The 21,287-nt window shown below is 47.6% G+C and overlaps 1 protein-coding gene across 1 annotated transcript; it reads left to right on the top strand.

Moving 5' to 3' along the window:
- Positions 1–3,989: 3,989 nt before the first annotated feature.
- LOC122377297 (atrial natriuretic peptide receptor 1-like) lies at positions 3,990–19,695 on the top strand (the record flags this gene model as incomplete). The annotated part of the gene is made up of 4 exons (XM_043357247.1): positions 3,990–4,176; positions 17,872–17,963; positions 19,026–19,164; positions 19,604–19,695. Coding segments are annotated over 4 exons (504 nt in total), but the record flags the coding sequence as incomplete, so codon positions are not given.
- Positions 19,696–21,287: the final 1,592 nt, after the last annotated feature.

The following is a 21,287-nucleotide window of genomic DNA, read 5'->3' on the forward strand; positions in this document are numbered from 1 at the left end:
AACAGCGAGTTTTACTCTGTCAACATGAATCAGGCATGTTGCATTGCCGCACCGATACGGTGCAAGCGTCCCCGGCGCATAAATGAGCCCACATAGTTCAGGCATGTGTGGCTTGGCGCTGCGTCGATATGGTTCAGGCATATCTGACTTACAGCGAGTTTTACTGCGATATGGGTCAGGCAACCGGTCGCCAAATGAGCCCGTGTACCTGACGAACAGTGAATTTAACTGGGTCTGCATGGTTCATGCATGTGGATTGTTGCTGCTCTGCACCGGTATGGGTCAGGCATACCAGGCGCATTAATGAGCCCACACGATTCAGCCATGTGTATAGCAGCGTCGGTACGGTTCTGTCGTACCTGACGAACAGCGAATTTAACTGGGTCAACATGGTTCAGACATGTTGGGTCTCCGCCCTGTGTTACTGTGACATGGACGACGAGCCGGTATATACATCCATACCCAGATGGAGCGGGTGGTAGTGGATCAGTTATTCACTATCAACGACTCTGGACACACACATCTGCCATGTGCGTCTCTGCACAACGGTCTATCCCACTGGTATTGATTCGTTCACAGCATCAGCATGATCCATTCGCTTGACTTTTCGGCGAGTCAGCCATGCAGGCAGCAGGCTCCTTATATGACTAGTATCGCTAGCACGCTAGCCTGACTTACCGGCCATGTCCGTCTCCCTTGGTCCCCCTCTGCTGAGCACCAGGTACTCTGTCGACTGTCGCTCCACAAACCTGTCTCCCGGCCTTGTCTACTTTTCCTGCTCGCTCGTTTTACAGCGCTTAGCTCGACGCGCGATTCCCACTCTCTCGCTTTGTCCGTCACCTCTGCGACCGCACGATCGTTTTCCACAGCCTGTCGCTTCGTTTCCACCCTTCAGCACTGTCCGCCGCCTCTGAGCGCGCGCCTTGGACTGCCCGACCTGTTTTGCGGCCTGTGTACTGTGCGTGTCTTATCTCGCCTCGGCCGCAGCCCGGTCCCCTCCCCCTGGACCCGGGTCGTCAACCGCGCCACGACTCGGGTCTCCTCCCACCCCTCTGCCCCTCCCTCCCTCCTCGTTCTGGCCATCCTCCGCTCCCTCTATTCGAGCCCCAAATCAAGCTACTAGGAGCGTGTGTGTCACGTTCCATTCTGCCTGAATTTCAGTGGCGTTAACTGCATTTATTAAGGCTTCGCTTATTTTGCTCCACGCCGAAGCAGGCCTTTTCTAAGTAAGAAAAGTCAGCACTTTTTTAAAGGCCTACCCCGAAACGAAATTTATGCAATCAGTGCTCATTATTTTAGATGCATGAAGTAGTTAATTTAAGCCGCAAATATGGCTATCGGTCCATCGGAAAATAAATCCACGTATCAGCCACTAATCCACATTCAGCAACAACACGAACAGTGCACACTGCACACTTTCCATGCGAGAATATCGTCACTTTTTAAGTTGACCATCGCCATATGTTTTTATTTTAGTGATGTTTTGAATGTCGCATCGGTCTTTATTCTCTCTGAGGAACAGTAAATATTGTTGGCTGATTGTCATTCTTGTCACACCAATGCACTTCAATTTTCCACTGCACGCTCTCTGGTCGCTGACATGTGCTCAGATAGATTTATACTTTCAGCGATTGTCGCCTCAGTTCCGCCGGACTCGTCATGTCCCAGTGATTCTGCCATCCGTGCGACCTCTGAACCGAACTAAACCCAGCGCCCGCCGACCCGATCGGCTCCGACCCGTCGGCACGGGCCGGTCTGTCTCTGAAGCTGCCGCCACGAGCCGGGGACCATCTGTCGCGCGGATGACAGCTCGGAGCGACGTGGCCGACACAAAGCCGGCGGGTGGCCGTCTGTCTGCCCCCGATAGACTGTATCTGGGCGACGACAATCACTGCCTCGTGCCGAGCCCGCAGAGAGACGAATGGCCGACCTCCCGCCGGCAGCGGCGTGCCCCGCCAGCTGAGCCGCGCGTCCAAGTTTGCGGCACAGGCGCCGGATTTAATTAATGGAAGACAGAACGCGGGGCATTGGCTCCGGCAGCAGGTCTCAACTTTTGTCTCTCGGGCTGGGTCGAACGGAGAACTGCGGGACAAAATGGAGAGTGGGTTTGCTTGGACCCGGTCCTTTGGCGTTTGGCACCGAGTGGCTTTTGCAACCTGAAATTTATGAGAAGGCTAATGAAGCTTAGAAATTGAAAACTCTATGAAACGGCTGCTCTGACATTTGCATTATTTTCGGCAACGTCTGATACCGCTAAGCAGCAGACATGCATTGCTTCGCCGTTTTCGTTATATCACTATGCGCTCTTTCGGAAAACTAAAGGGACACGAGCATATCACAATATTCGTGTTCCTCCATTTTCTTCTTCGCGCAGCTCGGGCATTACCAATTCATGTAAGACTGCTATATAATGCACTTGCACGTATGCAGATATGTACCAAACTAACAAGCTAAATTAGACAGTATGAATAGGACGGCAATGTCAGGGATGCGATTGTGAACCATGGAGACATTCCTATTTCCTCCGAACCACTTTCCATGTCCCAAGCCAAGGCAAAGTGTTGATTCGGAAGTGGCAGCACTCTGTTTTGTGTTTGTTCTGGCGCTTCTTTGATGCTCTCGGGCTAACCGAAGAGCTGTTCCCGTCAGCGCTGTTTTGATAGCCTTAGCCACCGTCCGTCGAAAGCTACATAATACAAAATATGCCAACTTTGACTACGCGCTGTACTTACAACAGGTCGTTGACTGGTGCAGGTCAAACGAGCTGTTGTTTCCTTTTTCAGTCCAATGAGATTGTTTCAATCAGATGGTGGGTGAATTATTTTTTCCCCGGAAGCGTCTAGAAGAGCGTTTGAAGTAGGGGAATCGGTGCTTCTTTGATCAGTGAGCTCAAAGGGGCGTTTACAGAAAATCGCCCGAGCAATAGATAAAAATATGTCAGCTGGGTGGGTTCAGCCCAGTCTTCCCTTACATGCTGATGGTTTCCAAGTGTGAATTGATGGATGCCTAATGTTTTTCTGATAGTAACTTGAATTTTTTAAAGAATGAGGACAGGCGAGTGCTGACACATGCATGCGGTACTCATCCTTCATATTTTCTGCGAATCCCGCAAAAACATTTCATATTGACAAAAGGCTTCACCAAAACCGTTAGGAAACCGGGAAATGTAAAAAAAGTCTCTTCAGGTGATGAAAACCTCTAAAAAATTTCATATTTTTTCCTTGAGCTTCTCATCTCTTACGTCTCCGGTCTCTGTCTATGAACATTAACAAATATATCAAGTTTGCTATGGTCAATTAATAACTTCGATTTTTGCTGATATTTCATTATAAAAGTGTGTTTGGATACTTGGTATGAGCTTGAAAATGATACGTTTTATTATCCAAATAGCTTCAAAAACATGGCATCCCTTAAGAAGGCATTAAGTTACAGCTGAAACAAACGTGATAGAATTCCCTGTGGTAAGCAATAAATGAACACCACCATTTGTGTAGCGACGGATGTTTTTCATGACCAAATGACGCCAACGAACTACGCCCGTAATGTATAAGATGCACACTATATTATGCTTAAGCTTCAATTGCTCCCTGTATTTTACATTCCAAAACATCCACTAAGTATTAACACTTGAGTGTGTTAGCTGACATCCCTCGTCTGAATGTCAAAGCTCGTATGCTGGAACATCAGTAACAACGTTGCTCGATAAATAGCATTATTGACATCGGGAACAAATGACAGGCTCCAGGGCATAAGCGTTTGCCCTGTGGGGTTGATTTGTCATCACACAAAAAAACGATATCGCTCCAGATGACAAACTGTGGTGCGATTCAATCGCTAAAGCGAACGACCAAATTGAAATCCACCGAACGTCCAAATTGAAGTCCCAAAATGAAACTGAAGCTCCGAAGTCCTCTGTAACGGCATTTACGACGACAGCAATCACACTACCCCGCTGGCTATTTGGATCTGATGACATTCTCTTTCCGCAGGTCAAAGCCGTGGCTCTGAAGGAGTTCAACTACACCTACCCAGAGGCGGCGGTCAACACGTTTGTGGCATCATTCTACGAGGCTGTGATGTTGTACGCCTACGCACTGAACGACACTCTCGAACAGGGATACGAGATCAGTAACGGCTCGGCGGTCACGCATGCCATGTGGAATCGCACCTTTCCCGGTGAGCATGTTGAAATTATACCCTGCAGTGGAAGATGCCTCAGTGAGTGACCAGATTCAGATTCAGATTCAGATGTGTATTCACGAATAATCCACAGTACACTGGGGCTTTTCATACTCGCACGTCAGATGATTTCATACTCGCACCAAGTTTTTCTTTGAAAATACCGCTTTCTTTCGGTAAGAACACCGTTTTTATGAGTACGGAGAGAGCGAGGCGAGCTCCAAAATGTTATACGGTAAGTGTAGCGCACTGTATGCGTGCTACGGACACTTCAGGTAGCTCACCCATTCCTCGATTACCCATGCCAACAAAATATGCTACATTTTATCGTTCGGAAATTATCAAAGTACCGAAAGTTTTTATTTTAATTCAAACATTTTAACCCTCGCCCTGGCAGGGGGGGGGGGGTCGATGCGACCCCCCCCTAAGGTTTTTCGAAGATAGCGTAAAAACGGCGGCGCGCAGCGCCGCCAAATTTGGCACAGCCTATGGGGCAACCTTTTTACATATGACCTGAAAATTTCAGGTCCGGGTGACCTTGGGTCAGGTCACCAGGTCAGAAAAACCGGTACAAGGTCATGGTCAAATTTCAATTTTCTTTTTGCACCTGTCCAACTCACAGTTTTGGACTAATTTCCTTCAAACTTTCAGGATGTGCTAAGTTCACCGAGTTGTATAACATATAGTTCGGGTTTTTTGAGGTCACTGACCTGAGGTCAGTTAGAGGTCATTACGTCGTAATGTTAAGCCTATGGGAAAATACTAAATTCGGAAAATACTGGAGATATCCGCTTCGTTCTATCACTTTTGTGCTTTGAAACCACAGTAATTAACAGCAGGTCACTTGGTGCTTCTTTGTTTGGCGTACTTATCCATGGGTCAGGTCAAATGAGGTCAACTGAGGTCAAATGACGTTTTTGCCAATAACTTGGCACATAATGACGCTAGAGCTTAAAAAATGGTGTCATTGTGTTCCTGGTGATCAGCCGAATCGAATGATATGCGATATGATGCAATTTGGTTAACTTGAACTTAATTCATTATTTTAAGTTTACTTAAAATTTAAGAAAAACCTTAAGTACACTTAAGCAAGCTAAAAAGTATATCATTCGACGCGCCTTGACGTGCTGAGTTCACTGGTGCTTTTCTTTTTGCTCTATCTTAATTAGATCAAAAGTTATAAGCGAAAAACTTTTCACCTGTTTTTAGCGAAATTTTTACATTTATACCCCCCAAAACCCCCCTAAATATTGACCTAGAGCAACCAAATTTGCACAGGGGCGAGAACTCCGGGGGGCCCACCTACCTACCAAATTTGGTGTTTCTAGGTGCCATAGGAGCCAATCGCGAGGGGGGGGGGGTCGCATCGACCCCCCCCCCCCCTGCCAGCACTGAGAAAACAGTGTCCCGATTTTCGGGCTCAGAGACCAGTTTTCGGGCTAATGTACCATATTCAAAACAGACAGCACATTTCGAGAATACTTTCTGAGCTAGCGCCACATGGGCTCATACGATCCCTTAAATCGGTATCATTGATCGCAGAAACAGAGCTCAGTCAGTACCCATTATCGGTGTCAAGCTCTAAAACTAGTCTCACTATGATACCAGTTTTCAGCCTGATCCCCATTTTCGAGCTCACCTGATTCCAGTTTGAGGGCTCAAATTGTGTGGTGAAGCCAATATTAGGGCTCACGTCATCGCTTTTCGGGGCTTTGGTAAAAGCTGGATTGCGTCAGCTGGCTGGCCAGCTGGCGACGCACGAAAGGTATTTAATTTTAGATATAGGTACCTAAGCGCGGTAGTAGGATGGACATAAATATTTCAAATGGCTTTAAATGAAAAATTGATTGGTAAATATTCATTCTTTTATATCTAGCATTGATATGTAAGAAGCTCTGCTAGCGCCACCATACGGCGCCAGCTGGCAAAAAATCCAGTTAATACCAGAGCCCGCTTTTCGTCCGATGCAGCCCCTCCTCCCCCTCCCCCGTGTCCAGCAGCTGCGAATAAGACGAAGCCGCGGACAAACTTTTTTTTTTGCTCGGCCAGCCTAGCGCCAGTCTCGAGCGGTGGGACAGTTAACCGGCAATTTTGGCCGGGATGCAAAAGTTACGTTAAACCGGTTTATGTTAACCCGGGAGCAAATAACAACGTGGGAGCCTATCTTAGGTGTGGCAAAGCTAACGGATTACTTACTTGTTGCCGAGGTGCCCAAAGAAGGTACTGGAACCGAAAACACAACATTGGTTCATGTATTTATTAACATTCATACACACAGTCATACTTGTGCAAGGTGTCAGTGTTCGGTTGTGGGGTGTAATAGCCAGGGAAAAAGTTCTATGAACTGAAAAACCCGGCGCCTATTACTTCGCAACATGGTTGTGTATTCAACATGAACTGCAAGGAGTGCAGACGACATTGCCTGTGCTAACTTAACGTCTCACGGGCAGCGCCGCGCTCTGACACCTTGGTCCCAGAAGCGGCGGCGTTTCTGACCGCAAATCGCCGGAGAGCCGGTCGACGCCGTTGAGGGGACTGAGCAGGCCGCTGCCAGCTCCACCTTCACGTCCGCGCGGCGCAGCTCGGTGTGCGGCGGCGGCTCATCGCGCGGGCCGCACCCGTCCGTCCGCTGCACGAGCCGCTTTTCGATCCGACAGCGCAACACCGGCACGCCATTGTGCTGGCTGAGCGGCGGCAGCGGCACGTAGGCAACAAAACAGTAGAAATCGATGGGCCTGGATCGGCGTTGCCAGCAACGCCGGTAGCGGCGCGGTGGGAGGCGCCAGTGCCGCCGTCGGGGACGTGTGCCCTTCGCTGCGCTCATTCGAGTTGGCCGGCCGGCCGCGCGGCGTAGTCCTTTTGACACGGTGCGAGAAGAGCCGGATGAAGGTGGACTTTTTATTGGCGTTGCTGGTGCTCACGCCGCCGGCGTCCAGTTTGGGCGGCAAGTCCGAGTACCAGGAGTCGGACAAGTCCCGCGCGAACGCCGCCAGCCGGTCGTCGTCACTGCTGGCGGCGGCCCGCCGACGGCGCTGCCTCAGAATCGGACGAGTCGGTGGTACTGAGCACCTCGCGGGACGGGTAGCTGGGAGTGGGCCGGCCGCGGCCCCTGCCAGGCCGCGCCACCTTCACCGGCGCAGCCGCCTTCAAACTGCCCTTGCTGGGCGGCGGGTTGGTCGGCGGAGGCGGCAGCGGTGCCTCGACGTCAGTCCGAGTCGCTGTCACTGGGCGGCCGCCGCGGAGACGGCTTCTGTTTGACCCGCAGCCGGCCTGGGCCGGCTCGGCGCCCTCGGCCGGCGGCGCGCGCCGTTTCGAGCGTTTCACCTTTTCACTGTTACTCTCGCCTGGTCCTGAGCGTCGAGCGGCTCGGCGCTGTTCGGTTTCATGTGGCCCATGCTGCTGGGAAACTCGGGTGGGGACAGCTTTCTGACTGGAGTGCCGTCGAAGATGGAGGAGACGGGGGTGCTCGCAGAGTCCTTGCCCAATGCCCATGATAGAGCCGAGGCTCCACTGGACGCCCAGCTTAATCGGGCTATCGCCGCCCTCCTTCTATGGTGGATTCTTCGGCCCCCTACAGCCACTAGGGCCATCATATACTCCCAGATGGCGGCACCTAGGGGATGAGGGGGGGGGGTGTCTGGGCCACTTGTCCACCTCGTGGCGTCGCCAGCGACGCCTGCGAGTCGGAGCAAATGATTATGGGGTCTTCCTCGAAGGACGGGTGCTTCAGGAGATGTTGCTTTGCCGTTTTGGGCGCCACCATCTCAGATCGGTAAATGGAGCAAATCCTCCCCGCCGCCTCCCGCAGTACCAATGTTGTACTGTCTGGGTGCTCGGTGAGGACCCCAGCGCCGCCTTCCTATTACTCCCCCGGTCGCAGACCCGTCGACCCAGGCCCACGTCGCACGCTGGGGGAGCGCTCCCAGTCACGCCTCCGCAGCACTCCTCCTCGCTGTCGCGGACGCCCCGATCGGCAGCAGGTCCAGGTGGACCGTGACGCCGTCTGTTGGCGTCTACGGGGGCAGTCTCGTGGATAAGCGCGCCTCGGCGGGCAGCGCCACTCCAGTGGTCCCACACCGCTCCCCCGCGCTCTCTCCAGCCGGTCACTGACTTCAGTCACGGTTGGGGGGGGGCTTCCGCCACGACGCGGCGGGTCCTCCGACGGGAGGGAGAGCGCCTTCGCCAGTAGGCGCGATGCCAGCGCATCCCTCCTCATCTCTCCATCGGCACGACGCCCGCCTCGGCCCTCACGGCGAGTCTTGGAGCATGGAAATCGGGCAGCCAGTGATGACTCATGCCACCATCAGCATCTCCGCCTCCAGGACGCCAAGATGTGTGGCCGCAGCCGCAGGCAGCCACGCCGACCCCGCTGCCCGCATGCCCAAGTAGTCTCGAATCGCTGACACCTCTCCTGAAACAAGAGTGGTGTCGTAAACTTAAACCCCTTGCTGGAGCCCGCCAGCCGCGACAACACCGCCACACCAATTTTTGTGACCCCGGAACTTCCGTCCCGAGCCTTATTTCACGGCACGATGCTACAGTGCGCTACACGTATTGTGGTATTCAGCTTCCATGGAAACATCAACTAATTTGGACGCTCAAACATGGGAGTCAGGAGTGGTTAAGGCCCAGAGCGTTCTGTCTGGTTTATAAAACCTTGGCCAGCAGATGTAAACGTGCTTTTTGTATAAGTGGCTTAATTTTGACGCGAAAGGGCACTAACCTTCGGCGCAAATAATGCAGAAATTTCAGCGCAAATTGCAAAATAGCTTGCGCCGAACTTCGGCGCATGACGGCTTCACGGGCGTCCGGCGTACCATATGGATGTTTTCCAGTTTGGGCTGCAGGTTTTAGCTCTAGGTTTTAGACTGTAGGTTTTGGGTTGGGTTGGGCTGGGCTGGGCTGGGCTGGGCTGGGCTGGGCTGGGCTGGGTTGGGCTGGGCTGGGCTGGTTGGGGTGGTTGGGTTGGGTTGGATTAGGTTAGGTAAGTTTAGGTTAGTTTAGTTAAGGATAGATATGAATACCGTAAAACGGGGTGTTAAGGGACAGTTTTGAGGTGTTTTGTTATATAACTCAAGAAGGGTTGGAGATAGAAGCATCAAATTGTCAGCATTTTATGTGGAATTTGGTGCTTTACATGCCTGCCACATTAAAGTTTTTAAGATTTATACCTGCATATTATTTTTCATTATTTTTCATCACTGTCCCTTAGCACCCCAATGTGGGGTGTTAAGGGACACCTATATTATTCCAAGAAATGGTCATCAAATGCCCACAATTGGGGTGTGGAAGGGCACACAATTTATTTATTGAAATGTTTTGCATATTCTGTCACAAAACAAGTCAGGTTCATTCACCACTAATGATCTTTTTAGCCAATTACGTGTAATGCAGTTTACGCTTGTGGAAAATGTGCTAATTATAAGGTAAACAGAACCAAAAAGTAATCTTCTGTCATCAATAAAAACCCATGTTGAAGGTAGTCACTTGTCATTATGTTGCCCTCTTTGTTTTAGCCTATTTATGATGACATCACATTTACCTACATCAGTCTCCATTGACCCATCATTGTAAAAGAGAGTGTTGAGATGTTTTGTTACATAACTTAAGATGTGTTAGAGATAAAAGCATAAACTCGCCAGCATTTTATGTGGAATTTGGTGTTTTCCATGCCTACTTAATTAAATTATATTTAGATGTTATTTTTTATTTTTTCTTCCCTGTCCCTTGGCACCCCACATCCACCTCAAAATATGCATGTATCTGGAAAAGAGGAAGAGGATGATAAATGAATGGGTGGATTTGCACAAGTTTTTCAGGAAACATGTGCAATACATGTGACAATACACTTATGCATTCATTTTCCCTGTACACCCACTAGTTTATGTGGTACACACAGAGTTTTGGAGATGTTTCAATTTTGTGAAAATGTAGCTTGATTTTCAAATCCATTTTTGAACCAAATTACTTGCATGAAAAACCATACCATTTTCTCCTATGGTCAAGAGCAAAACAGTGTCAACTACCACACTGAAGTTTTTATTGAACCTTCTCAAATTAGGAAGTTAATATGACTCAAAGTTTTTCTCATGCAACTGTCCCTTAACACCCCACTGTCCCTTAACACCCCATTTTACGGTACCTATTTTTTGTAAGTTGAATTACTTTTTTCATTTTGTAGCATCATATGCCTTCCATCTTTGAACTGCCATATTCAAGCACCAGAATAAGTATGGACTTGAACCTTTTCCAGTCTGGATGCCTGTATGGAAGTTGTGCAAAATCATGCAGTTGAAGGTATTGTAACCACAAATAAGAGCTCATGACTCAAGTCTCAACTTGTCCATAATTGGTTATCTTGATGTATACTTGTAGACCCTTCCTCTTACTTGGCACACAGGCATGGTGTCACAGTGTTCTAAAATTGGATTTCAATTGGGTGTCCCAATAAAAAAAATCTGAAGACAAAATGAGATAGATTTAGTCTTTCCGCAAAACTGCATAATGCGATTTTTACCTCAGATTTTGTCGGAACCTTCACAGGATCTGAAATGAAATGATGTAGAGTAGATGCATCAACTGTCAAGTCATGCGTAACCTGGCAGCTGGCTGTTGAATCAAACTTTTGACATATTTTTTTAGCAAAGATGAAATAAAGCCACTTGTCATATTTTTAGGATGAAAACATTTTCCCCATCATGTGTGGTTATTCACCTAAAATTCTGAAACATGGAACACTGTCATACCAGCATTCCATCATGTCAACCAGCATTCCGCAGCATGTTAGCAGAAGCAGCAGCATGTTATAAGTATATGAAAGATCCAAATAGGTTGTAGGTTGGTAGGTATTGGTACTAAGTTTAACTTAATAGGTTAGTAGGCAAGGTTAGGATTAATTTTAGTTGAGCATCAAGATAACCATTACGAACAAGTAACAATATCCTTACCTACCCTTGAAAGCATTGCTTCAATCACATCATCACGAAGAACCAGACAAAATTTTTGCACATTCTTACACTATTTGACATCCTGAATCCAGATATGATGCTTTCATGTGGCGCAAATACAAGAAAAACGAATAATCAAACCCGTGCGTATTCGTATCAACGGCGCCACAATTGTAGATCAGACCTTTTCTGAACAAATGCCACCACAATTTTAATTGATAAGGGATTAAAATGGCATGAGCATCAACATCTTGATTTTTTCTAAAAGATAGCGATAACTGATAACTAATAACTTACCATTCATTTTGAAATCACGGCGGTAGGTACACCAACACATGGCACTGAAAACAGCAAAAGACGGAATGGCGGAATGTCGTATGGAGCCCTAAAACGCAGCTCGAATTGAGCCCGAAAAGGAAGACGAACTGATGCCGCTTTCGGGGCTAATGTACTTTGAGCCCGAAAAGGGCGCCTAACTGATCCCGATTTTAAAATCATACAGATTTGAGCCCTGTTTTGGCACTCATATGAGCCCTTATTCAAAAATGTTCTCAAAGTGTTTTCTGAGTGAGGCCGTGTTATGAAAAAGGCCCTGCCAGGGCGAGGGTTGTCAAATTTGATTCCGAACAGCACCTTCGTAGTTCGTACATAGCTGCTTCCTAACAACAGTTTCATTTCGGCCGCTGATTTAGTGCTAATATTTGTTCCTTCCTGCAATGTCGTTTATGTGAAATGAACGGCCGTTGAAATCCACGGCCATACTCCGGGAGTAACGGGCAAGCCGATGATTCGACCATAAGCCAACAGCGAGGCGGAAACTGACGCTTGATATTGCTTGTAAACGCCACGGAATTATAGCTCAGGCTCAATAACGCGGACCACTTTCGGTGTTGTTCGCCATTGCAAACAGCCATTGAGCTCGGGCGGCAATATACTGCATAAGCGGGCCATCTGCTGAGGCGTATGGGGAGGCTCGCTGCCATCGATGTGACCCTGTCGGCTCGGGATGACCTCTGATAGTCCGACGCTGTTGTAATGGTCCATAGCCTATGGGGCCCTGCAATTATCAGTCTCATTTGAACCGCCAGCCACCATTTCTACAGCCATTTGCAATTTTCGAAGATCATCATTCAGATGTGAATAACCAGAGATGCAGAACAGCTGCACAACATTTTCATGGATAATAGGTATGCTAATGCATCTATTATCACCATTTTAGGTCTTCGTAACATCCTGCTAATAAACAATGTTTGAGATTCTTTGGCTAACAGAAATAGTAATCACTTTAACATCAGAATAACCAAAAACAGCAATTCCCTTAATCTCGCCGTGTTACTCAATCCCGATTATCCGCATCTGTAAAGCCCGTTACGGAAGTCCACCTCCGCCACCGCCGGGCCCAGTCGATGGTTTCCGTTTGGGGGTAAGCCGCGGACCATCGGACGAACCGCTCGAGACAGGCTCGGTCAGACAGCACGGCGCGGCGGGGATGGCACTCGGCTCCGAGAAGCCAGCCAGGCAGAAATGTACCGGCCACTCGACGATCGATGCACATCTGGCGCCCGTAAGGTCACTGTGTCGGCTGGAGAGTCCACAGTTCGGCCCACGGGGGACCGGTGGCGTTCCAATATCCTCCCGCGCACATGCAGAAGTGCTGTTTTTGTGATGATTGTTTTGCTGTTAAGAGGCATGACCGGAAATTACAACTTGGTAATGGTCCTGCTTGTTGACGTTCCTCCCGTTGCGCATCACATTGACATGGGAAAATAAGTTAATAGTTATATTTTATATGTGCCTTTGCTTTGATGTTTGAAGATCATCATTATAGTTTTGAACATTTGAATCTAGTATGAGAGATAGTTGAGACAAAATCAGCATTTGTTTTGTTGGTGTATGTATTTAAATTTCATATTGACGAAAACATTTGCTTACCAGTTTCTAAATGCATAGTTCATTGTCCGTTTTCGAAGCCGTCGTATGCAGTGAAGAAAGAACGTATCATATCGGCTTCATCTGATAGTTTCATCACTCTTGGCAGTTCATATCCTTATCCGTTGGATATTTGAATAGTCAGCCGCTATACCGTCCGCTCGGCGGAAATGAAACGCACATCCAAATGGAAAGCGGCCTGATACGAGGCCTCTTTCAAAATCTTACATCGGCCTCGTCGGCTCTGCGCTGCATAGCTCTATACGACAGGCCTTCAGGACTTCCTGGTCACTTCTTGCCCTAATCTGCATCATTCTTCACCTTCCTGTGACACTATATGACATTTGAGAGACGCTCTTTCGAGTGCTACAGCTTTTATTAATTACACATGGCTTTTTAGTAGGCTTGATGACGATGACTGAGAAGGGTTCCGAGCGCAAAAAAAAACTATTGGTGACGATTAACCTGCGGCTGAGGCTGCCGTTTTTTTCCTGTTTTTTTTTTTTTTTGGTGTACTGCGGCCCGTATGGAAGACATCTAAACTGACTCTTCCAGCCAGCAACGACCTGTTCCACTGTTCAGAGGAATTCTGATCTGAACACTTATCGCTGTCCAATTCGCTGGAAAGAGGACAGATGACCTCTCCACCCATCGCTGTTCTGCTCGTATGGGTAGAAGACCTCTCACCTCTACCGTTTCACCCATCGCCACCCTTCTCTGTTGTGTTGGATACCGTTGCCATACCAACCGCCACCGCTGCAGTGGCATCTCCCTGATGATGGTGTGACTCTGTGTCGGTTCGCCCTTTCCCGGGGTGTCCCCGAGAGAACGACGTCCCACAGTCTGACAAACGATGGGTCAGGTCACGCGTGCAGCCACGCTGCCTGGCCGGGATCATAATGCTGAGTAGCACCGCGGTGACCCCGTCACGTAGGACGCAGCTGGGTGCAGCCCGGAACACTCAGGCCCGCCGCTGATGTATGGTTACTCGGGAGATGAGGGACTGGTTTCAGTGGGATGGTTATTGGGCTCATTTGTTTCAGATTTGTGTGTCATGGGGGATGATGATGAATAGTGGCAGCAACTTTTTCAATAGGGGAATGCTGGATGGTTTGAGCTATGCAAGGATCAATGGTGATCGAGACGAGAGCTTTAGCATGACTGAAGAATCTGCGAGGTGATTTAAAGCTCACTGATACCACCATAACAATTTTCAATTGTCTGTTACCCCATTTCGAGCTGGAATTGTTTCTCGCTCGTACGTGCCTCTGCCACTGTTTCCGCTTCGTGATGCCACCGCCGAATAAACAGCATCGGTCTGCGTTTACACTGCAGCCAGTCGGACTGCAGTTTCACTGCTGTTTGCGTGCCTGAACGACTAGTCAGTGGCTGTGGGCGGCAGAAATGTTTCCGCTCAAACCAGGACATCTGTATTCGCCATAATGGCAGACAGAGCCGCTTATGCCTGGACTTCTTTTAGCTAGGTCTGAAATCAGTCATCCCTGTCTCGATCTAAACACGACATAAAAGACGATCTTTTTGTCTGTCATTTTTTACTTTGTGCTTGTGAGTGTGGGCCTCAATACGATTGCGGGACGCTTCCGGAACAGGTGCAACACTGTAAAATATTACTGCTCTCTGACAATACACTTCATGCGTAACCGGGTTGAAACCTCCGTGAAGGCGTGAAGCTCCTTGATAGATATATAATGACCCATTTAAAGGGACAGTATCACCATTTTGATGAAATTTGACATTGCATAGGCCCCACCTTTCTGGTCCGGGAACTGAAGACCGATCCTCGAAGCTCCACACCGTTATCCCGCTATCGCCGCTCAAAGTACGAAAGGTGTACTACACTTTGAATCGTGCTTCACTATCTTCACTGTTTAAATGTTTGCGCCGTTTTGAATTGACCGCCAGTAATAAAACTTTTACCCTGGTCATTTCATCAAATTTTATAAAGCCAAAACGTTTTTCGCACTTACATATTCATCACCTTTGAATTCATTAAATAGTCGTAGGCAATTTCCGCTGTTTCCTTCGGATTCTAGCGGCTCAACAAAGGAATTCCTCCAGCTTGAATCACAATCTCCCTCCAATGTATGACGTTTATCACGTGATTGTCACGTGATATTTTCTCCCATTGTCAATTGTCACGTCAAATTGTCACTCCCTCCAATTGTCACGTGATATTTTTATAGGCAATACCTAAGGCTATCTCTCCCTAAGGATAACTCAATCAGAAGAACGACCGCGTAAGCGTAGCGTCAATAATGTATTATCTGCGCCAGTTCTGTAGTAATTTTGCATGCTTCCAAACTGGCGGCCATGCTTGTATAGTGGTGGTTCGCTCATGAAAATGAATCATGAAAATGAAATGTGGTTGCAATATTTTTCACCGAGTTCGGTCCTCAAACTATGTTTTTCTGATTCAGAAAAATAAGAAATGCTAGTAAAAAAAAAAATCAGCTCCATACATTGATTTTTTTTTCGATGATACTGTCCCTTTAATTCTTTATAATTGTAATCTTTATGTCTCCATTCCATTCCATGTAATTTCCATTATGTGAAATCGTGCTGATTGGCACATGACTGCATACATAGCTCCTCTAATTGTCAGCGTCGAGTCGGAGAGCTAGCTTCCACCACTCAACTACATACTCTATATACGTACCCATCGCACAATGGCACATACAACCGGGTTCACTTATCAGTAGTAACCGTAAATGGAATCCCTTCTCCCGGTCTGAGCCAATTCAGAGCGGTCTGCTGTTGTGCCTCGTTACCTGCCGTTTGGTGGGGGCTCTGTGATGAACAGTGAACTGCCCTCCAGCAGCTCGACCTTTAGCTCGGCAGAGCGGTATTGATCAGATGGCTCCACTCCTCCGTGCTATTCTATATGTACAGCTGGCCCTTAATCCTGGGTCCAGACCACTGGACTGTTTGCCATTAAAGGTACGCCATTAGAGACCGATAACGCCCAGGTTTGCCCAATGTCTGGAGTCCATTTGGAGCCAGACACGACAGTCTGACTTTTTTATCATTTGCTTTTTGCCTTCGTCCGGCCTTGTCCGGTTTTTGCTGGATTTTTTCCTGGATTGTACGGCGTTAGTGGTCGTTCACAGTAAGTCAGATTCCACCAGACACGTCATTAACTTTAATTCCATCAAACGATTGGCTGCTGAGAAGATCCTTATATCGATCGGTTTAAATAAAATAAGAGTGTTGTGGTTCGTGAGCCGGTGCTACGCAAAGTATTCCGCCCATAGAAACGAACGAAAGATCTCATTGACCTGTGAGCTTACACATTCCCGCTTGACAAGAAATATCAATTTAACCTATCCCGAAGAAACCGTAGATACAATTATAGGTCTATTGTTATTCTAGGTCGCTGCGAAACACTTGGAATTTGCATTTTATTTTAGAGAATTTTCGAATTTCGCTAGTACCTGAGCAAGAACAATAATTTTACACTCGTTTTGCGAGGCATCATATGTCATATCAGTAAGTCATTTAGCATGTCATATGTCAATTCATTTACCTGTTTGATCCATGTCTTTCGATAATTTTCAAGATCAGTAAATGTTCAGTGACATAAAAAGAACGTATTCCTCTCCCAAGAGAAGATGTAAATGATCTTCAATTTGCGACGTTTCCGACGTGCCATTCCCGAGCGTCCTCCGCTCTGCATTGAGGCTGAAACGGATCACGGAGCCATCTCACTCAGCGCGTGATTCCCCTCATCTCCGCTCCAGATTTCGGCGGCCTCCAAGCCGCTCGCTGAGCTTCAAACTGGGAGCCTTGGAGGCGAGGTCCGGAAGCCGTCATTGCTGTTGACTTTTCCCGAGGTCGGAGCGGCGGTGCAAACAGGCCTCTTTGCCGAGATCACGGCCCGTCGCGCCCCGATACGTCACTCTTTGTGGCGTGGACGCCGCGAAATTGCCTGACGGCCACGCAGTCGGTCGAGTGTAGAACGGGTGGCCGCACGCGGCGGACGATAGCACGTTTGTGATATTTTGCGCGGACGTGGAATAGGCTGGACCGAAATGAAAGGGATGCCGATGTTACTGTCTGCAAGGTATTGCGACTAAGTTGTATGACATAGCAATGAGATGGGATCACATTCATTGCCTGTAAAAAGAGGCCGAAGTATCGCCTTAGTGATGTTTTCAAATCAGTTTGCAGCTGGATTCTGTCGGCAACATTTGAGGCTCAGAACGTCTAGTCGGCATGGATGAGGTGATAGAATTCAATTCACATTAGCACATTCCACACGTTCATCCAAATGGCTAGCTAACATCACTAAACAATTTTCACTTCAAATGCTCCTGACTATCCTTCATTTCGAGATCATTGTTTGCCTTCTAAGGGCACGTCGTTCAACCGACCGCGAATATATGAATCGTCGGCACTTCCGTGGGACATGAACCCACGGTCAGTGTGTCGTCAACTCGTCATGTTGCAGTTTTGTTCGAGTAAACTATTTCTTACAGCTGAGGGCATCCGATACCACAATCAGAATATTTCCCCTAGCTATTTCAGTAGTTGCCTACGAGTACAAATAAAGGGCTAGGCATGGTGAATTCTTTTGTGTCGTAGTGCTACTATTTCGATAATGAAATGGAAAAAAGTGGAATTCTTACCCATAAGTCTGACGTATGCCTACAATACGTCATGCAGCATATATTTTGAGCACAGTTTTATTTCCTTTGTTCGGCTGCAATCCTAAATCGTGGCATATGCCACTGCCTAACCCAAAACCTCTTATCCAACGTGCCGCTTTGTTTACGGAAAAAACTTCTATCTCCCCCAGGTATCACTGGAAACGTTTCCATTGACGGAAACGGTGACCGTCAGGCCGACTATTCTCTCCTTGACATGGACCCGGAAACGGGCAACTTTGAGGTGAGTGAAATGGAGCAGCGGTGATGGGATCCTTGGGTAGCGTTTGGGATCAAGTATCGTGACTTGCTTCCTCGGTAGGTTTTTGGACTAGGAATTCATGTAAGGAAATGCTGTATACATTAAAAAAACCTGCTATATAGGCAGGGATCTACTATCCATTACCATGGCATTTAGAGGCATTTGTATTCTTCGGCGAAAATTTGAAACATCTTGTAGCCCAACAACTACAATAGAAAGGTTTGCTTTCTAATAAAAAAGAAATGCTTATGATCCCCAAATGCCCATTGCCTTATGTACAACTTGTACATAAGGATATTTATGTTGTACAACTGTACATGAATACATTAATGTACACAAAAATACATGGGGCAACCCTACCCGAATAACCCCAAAAGTGATAAACCTCTAGCAGCTTAATCCAACCTTTCGAAATACTTGGCACTCCAACATAAACTCACGTTTTTTAGAACCGTGGACCTTGACCATTGTCCAAGGCCTTTAATAGCTGCTTTATTGTTACAGTGAACTGTTCTATCAGTGACCACGGAGTGGTCCTAGACTCATTTTAACAGCCGATCGAATGGTGCCAATGTTCGTGCAGATATACCGTCTTGAGAGCATGTTCCCACTCAGCCGCGGGGGCGTAGATAGCCCAGTGATACCAAATATAGCCCACTTATGTCACCACTCAGCAACTGATAACCTCACCTGGGTAAGTTTTTCAAGTCATACGTAGACGCTCGGCGGTCCAAAGCTTAAGCAAAGCACACATCGTAAACGGCATGCTAACACCGTGACTCGAGTGGGCCGATATTACTATTGGGTGCAAAGTCCACTCCTTATCTAAAGAACTCTATACGCTTTCAAATGCCCCCGCAGGCTTTACACAAATCTCCCTGGCTTTATATAACCTCTGAATGTGCTGATGGCATTGCAGACACCCTTCTAAGGACTAAGATAGTGCTGGAGGCGTGAATCATTGGACATGAATCCCCTACAGCCTTCACTCACTTACGAACATTTTCCAACATCACCCCGGCGTGTTCTCTCTCGATTGGACAGGTGGTGGCAAATTATTACGGCGATACCCAGCAGCTGACGATGAAGGAGAACAGGTCGATCACGTGGTCGGGAGGACGCACCAGCCCGCCTCCCGATAAACCCGTCTGCGGATTCGACGGCTCACTTTGTCCGGACACAGGTGAGGGGTCGCGTGAAAATGTGATATGACGTCATCGCGACTAGGGCCACAGTGGTTGGCGTCCGGGTCACGAGAGATAGGGATTGAGAGATAGGGATTGAGAGAGAGAGAGAGAGAGAGAGAGAGAGAGAGAGAGAGAGAGAGAGAGAGAGAGAGAGAGAGAGAGAGAGAGAGAGAGAGAGAGAGAGAGAGAGAGAGAGAGAGAGAGAGAGAGAGAGAGAGAGAGAGAGAGAGAAATATGCATTTTAGTCATTCTCTCGTATCAGTCTCATGTTCCATGGTCCCATGTCTTATGATATAGTTGTTCGTAAGCTTCCAGGGTATTTGTTGTCCACCTGATGTTTAATGCTCACCTAATGCCAGAGCTTCGTTGTTCATCTGCTCTCTTCCGCTCTGCCCTGGGCGATTGTCTCTGACCGTTGAAACTGTCCTTCGGCAGCGTTTCCGAAGTACGCCATCGTGAGCATCGTGCTGAGTGGCGTCATGGTCATCATGCTCATCACCTCACTCTTCATGTACCGGTGAGACATTGCTGCAGGACTGATGGGACTGGTAGTGGTGGTAGTGGGGTGGGCGGGTTGCAGCAGTAATGTTGTGGTGCCTGGTGGGCCGGTGCCAGAAGGTGGTAGTGGTGGAGTGGGCGTGGGGAATGGCGGGTGTTTGGTGTATGACCGAAAGCGGATATGTTGATGTCTGTGGTCACAGCAAGCAGTCAGCATTAGTTACAATAATAATTTCAGCTTGAAGCTAAGTTGCGAAATTGCTTGCTGACTGACAACACCCTCTGAAGTTTCATGCTAGCAACGTCTGACTTTTGTGTTTAAGCAGTAGCTCAAAATATAATCGCGTTAGTTGTCCCTCGTAAACTCCGTTTTAAGAACTTAATCAACCCCAAATGGCCTCGTAAGGGGTTTACGACATCCAACAGCGCCTGAAACTGGTGCGGGACGCTCAAAGTGTGTCCGCTGTCAGCCAAAACCTGCTTCTCAGATAATTATGCAATACGCATACCTGTTTATATATTGACACGCGAATTTGAGAAATGTCCAGCAATCTAATGAATTGGTGAATATGGCGATACAGAACGGCAGTTTCAAGCGTGTTTTGTTGTCCGGGATTTATTGTGAGCAAAAACATCTGTTTTCCCGCTGAATGCATTTCAGCAGGCTGTGTGCCCTTTTGGAGTCCAGTTTTTTGTGCTTAATGTTAAGATAATTTGCGTAGTATTTGACATTTCTATTACCTTTTTAATAGATAAACATAAACTATAAAAAGTGCATTATTGTATGTGAACACTAGGTGGTACTGTAGATAAAGTAAAGTACAAATTCCGAGATAATTGTTGTTCACAACTCATACATACACATCGAACGACGTAAAGTACAACATACTGACACACCACATCCACCCTCACCACCGGTTGACCGGGCTGGGGCCGTCCGGCGTCCAAGAACCCCCGGTCCAAGGGGTTGCTCGGCGGGCTGCTGGCGCGGTCGGTGCTGGCTGACCACAGTTGCGCGATTGTTTTCAGTTTCGTTTCGATTTGGAGAGGCGCTTTAATTTAAGTTTATCTTTTGCGCTGATCCACCACTGAACTTGCTTATTGTTTTGTTTTTATCACTCAATAAAATGAACTGAACTGAACTGAACTGAAAAAGTAAATAGCCGCTTCAGGGTGTTTTGCTTCCTCCGCAGCGCGGTTTTATCGAATATGACAAATACGCATGGCAAGACTCTTCTCACCCTTGAGCCAAGAAAACACACCTGTAAATAGACCATTTTCCCAGCCAGGGGCGGGAATACATATTACTGGCACTCCTTCGAAGGTGAAGCTGAATAATTTCCACTGAACAATGAGGGATAACCTGAGCTGTCTCCTCGCTTCCAACCAGGCGACAACCGTTGTTTGCTGACGGCTGTGATTTTAGTTTTCAGGATTAAAATAAATGCAAAAAAAAATCTTACCCCTTTCGTTTTGCGACCAGACATCCTAACTAGAGACGAAAATATGAATAAATTTATACAGGAGCATACGGCCTACAAATATTTTTTGTGACACTACTTTTTCTGTTCATCAAAGAGGTGTGAGCTACGCAGATGGCGGTAGGATTTAAGGCACGTTG

Source organism: Amphibalanus amphitrite, unplaced genomic scaffold (assembly GCF_019059575.1).
Source record: "Amphibalanus amphitrite isolate SeventyFive unplaced genomic scaffold, NRLGWU_Aamphi_draft 002708F_arrow, whole genome shotgun sequence".
In the NCBI taxonomy this organism is placed as follows: Eukaryota; Metazoa; Arthropoda; class Thecostraca; order Balanomorpha; family Balanidae; genus Amphibalanus; species Amphibalanus amphitrite.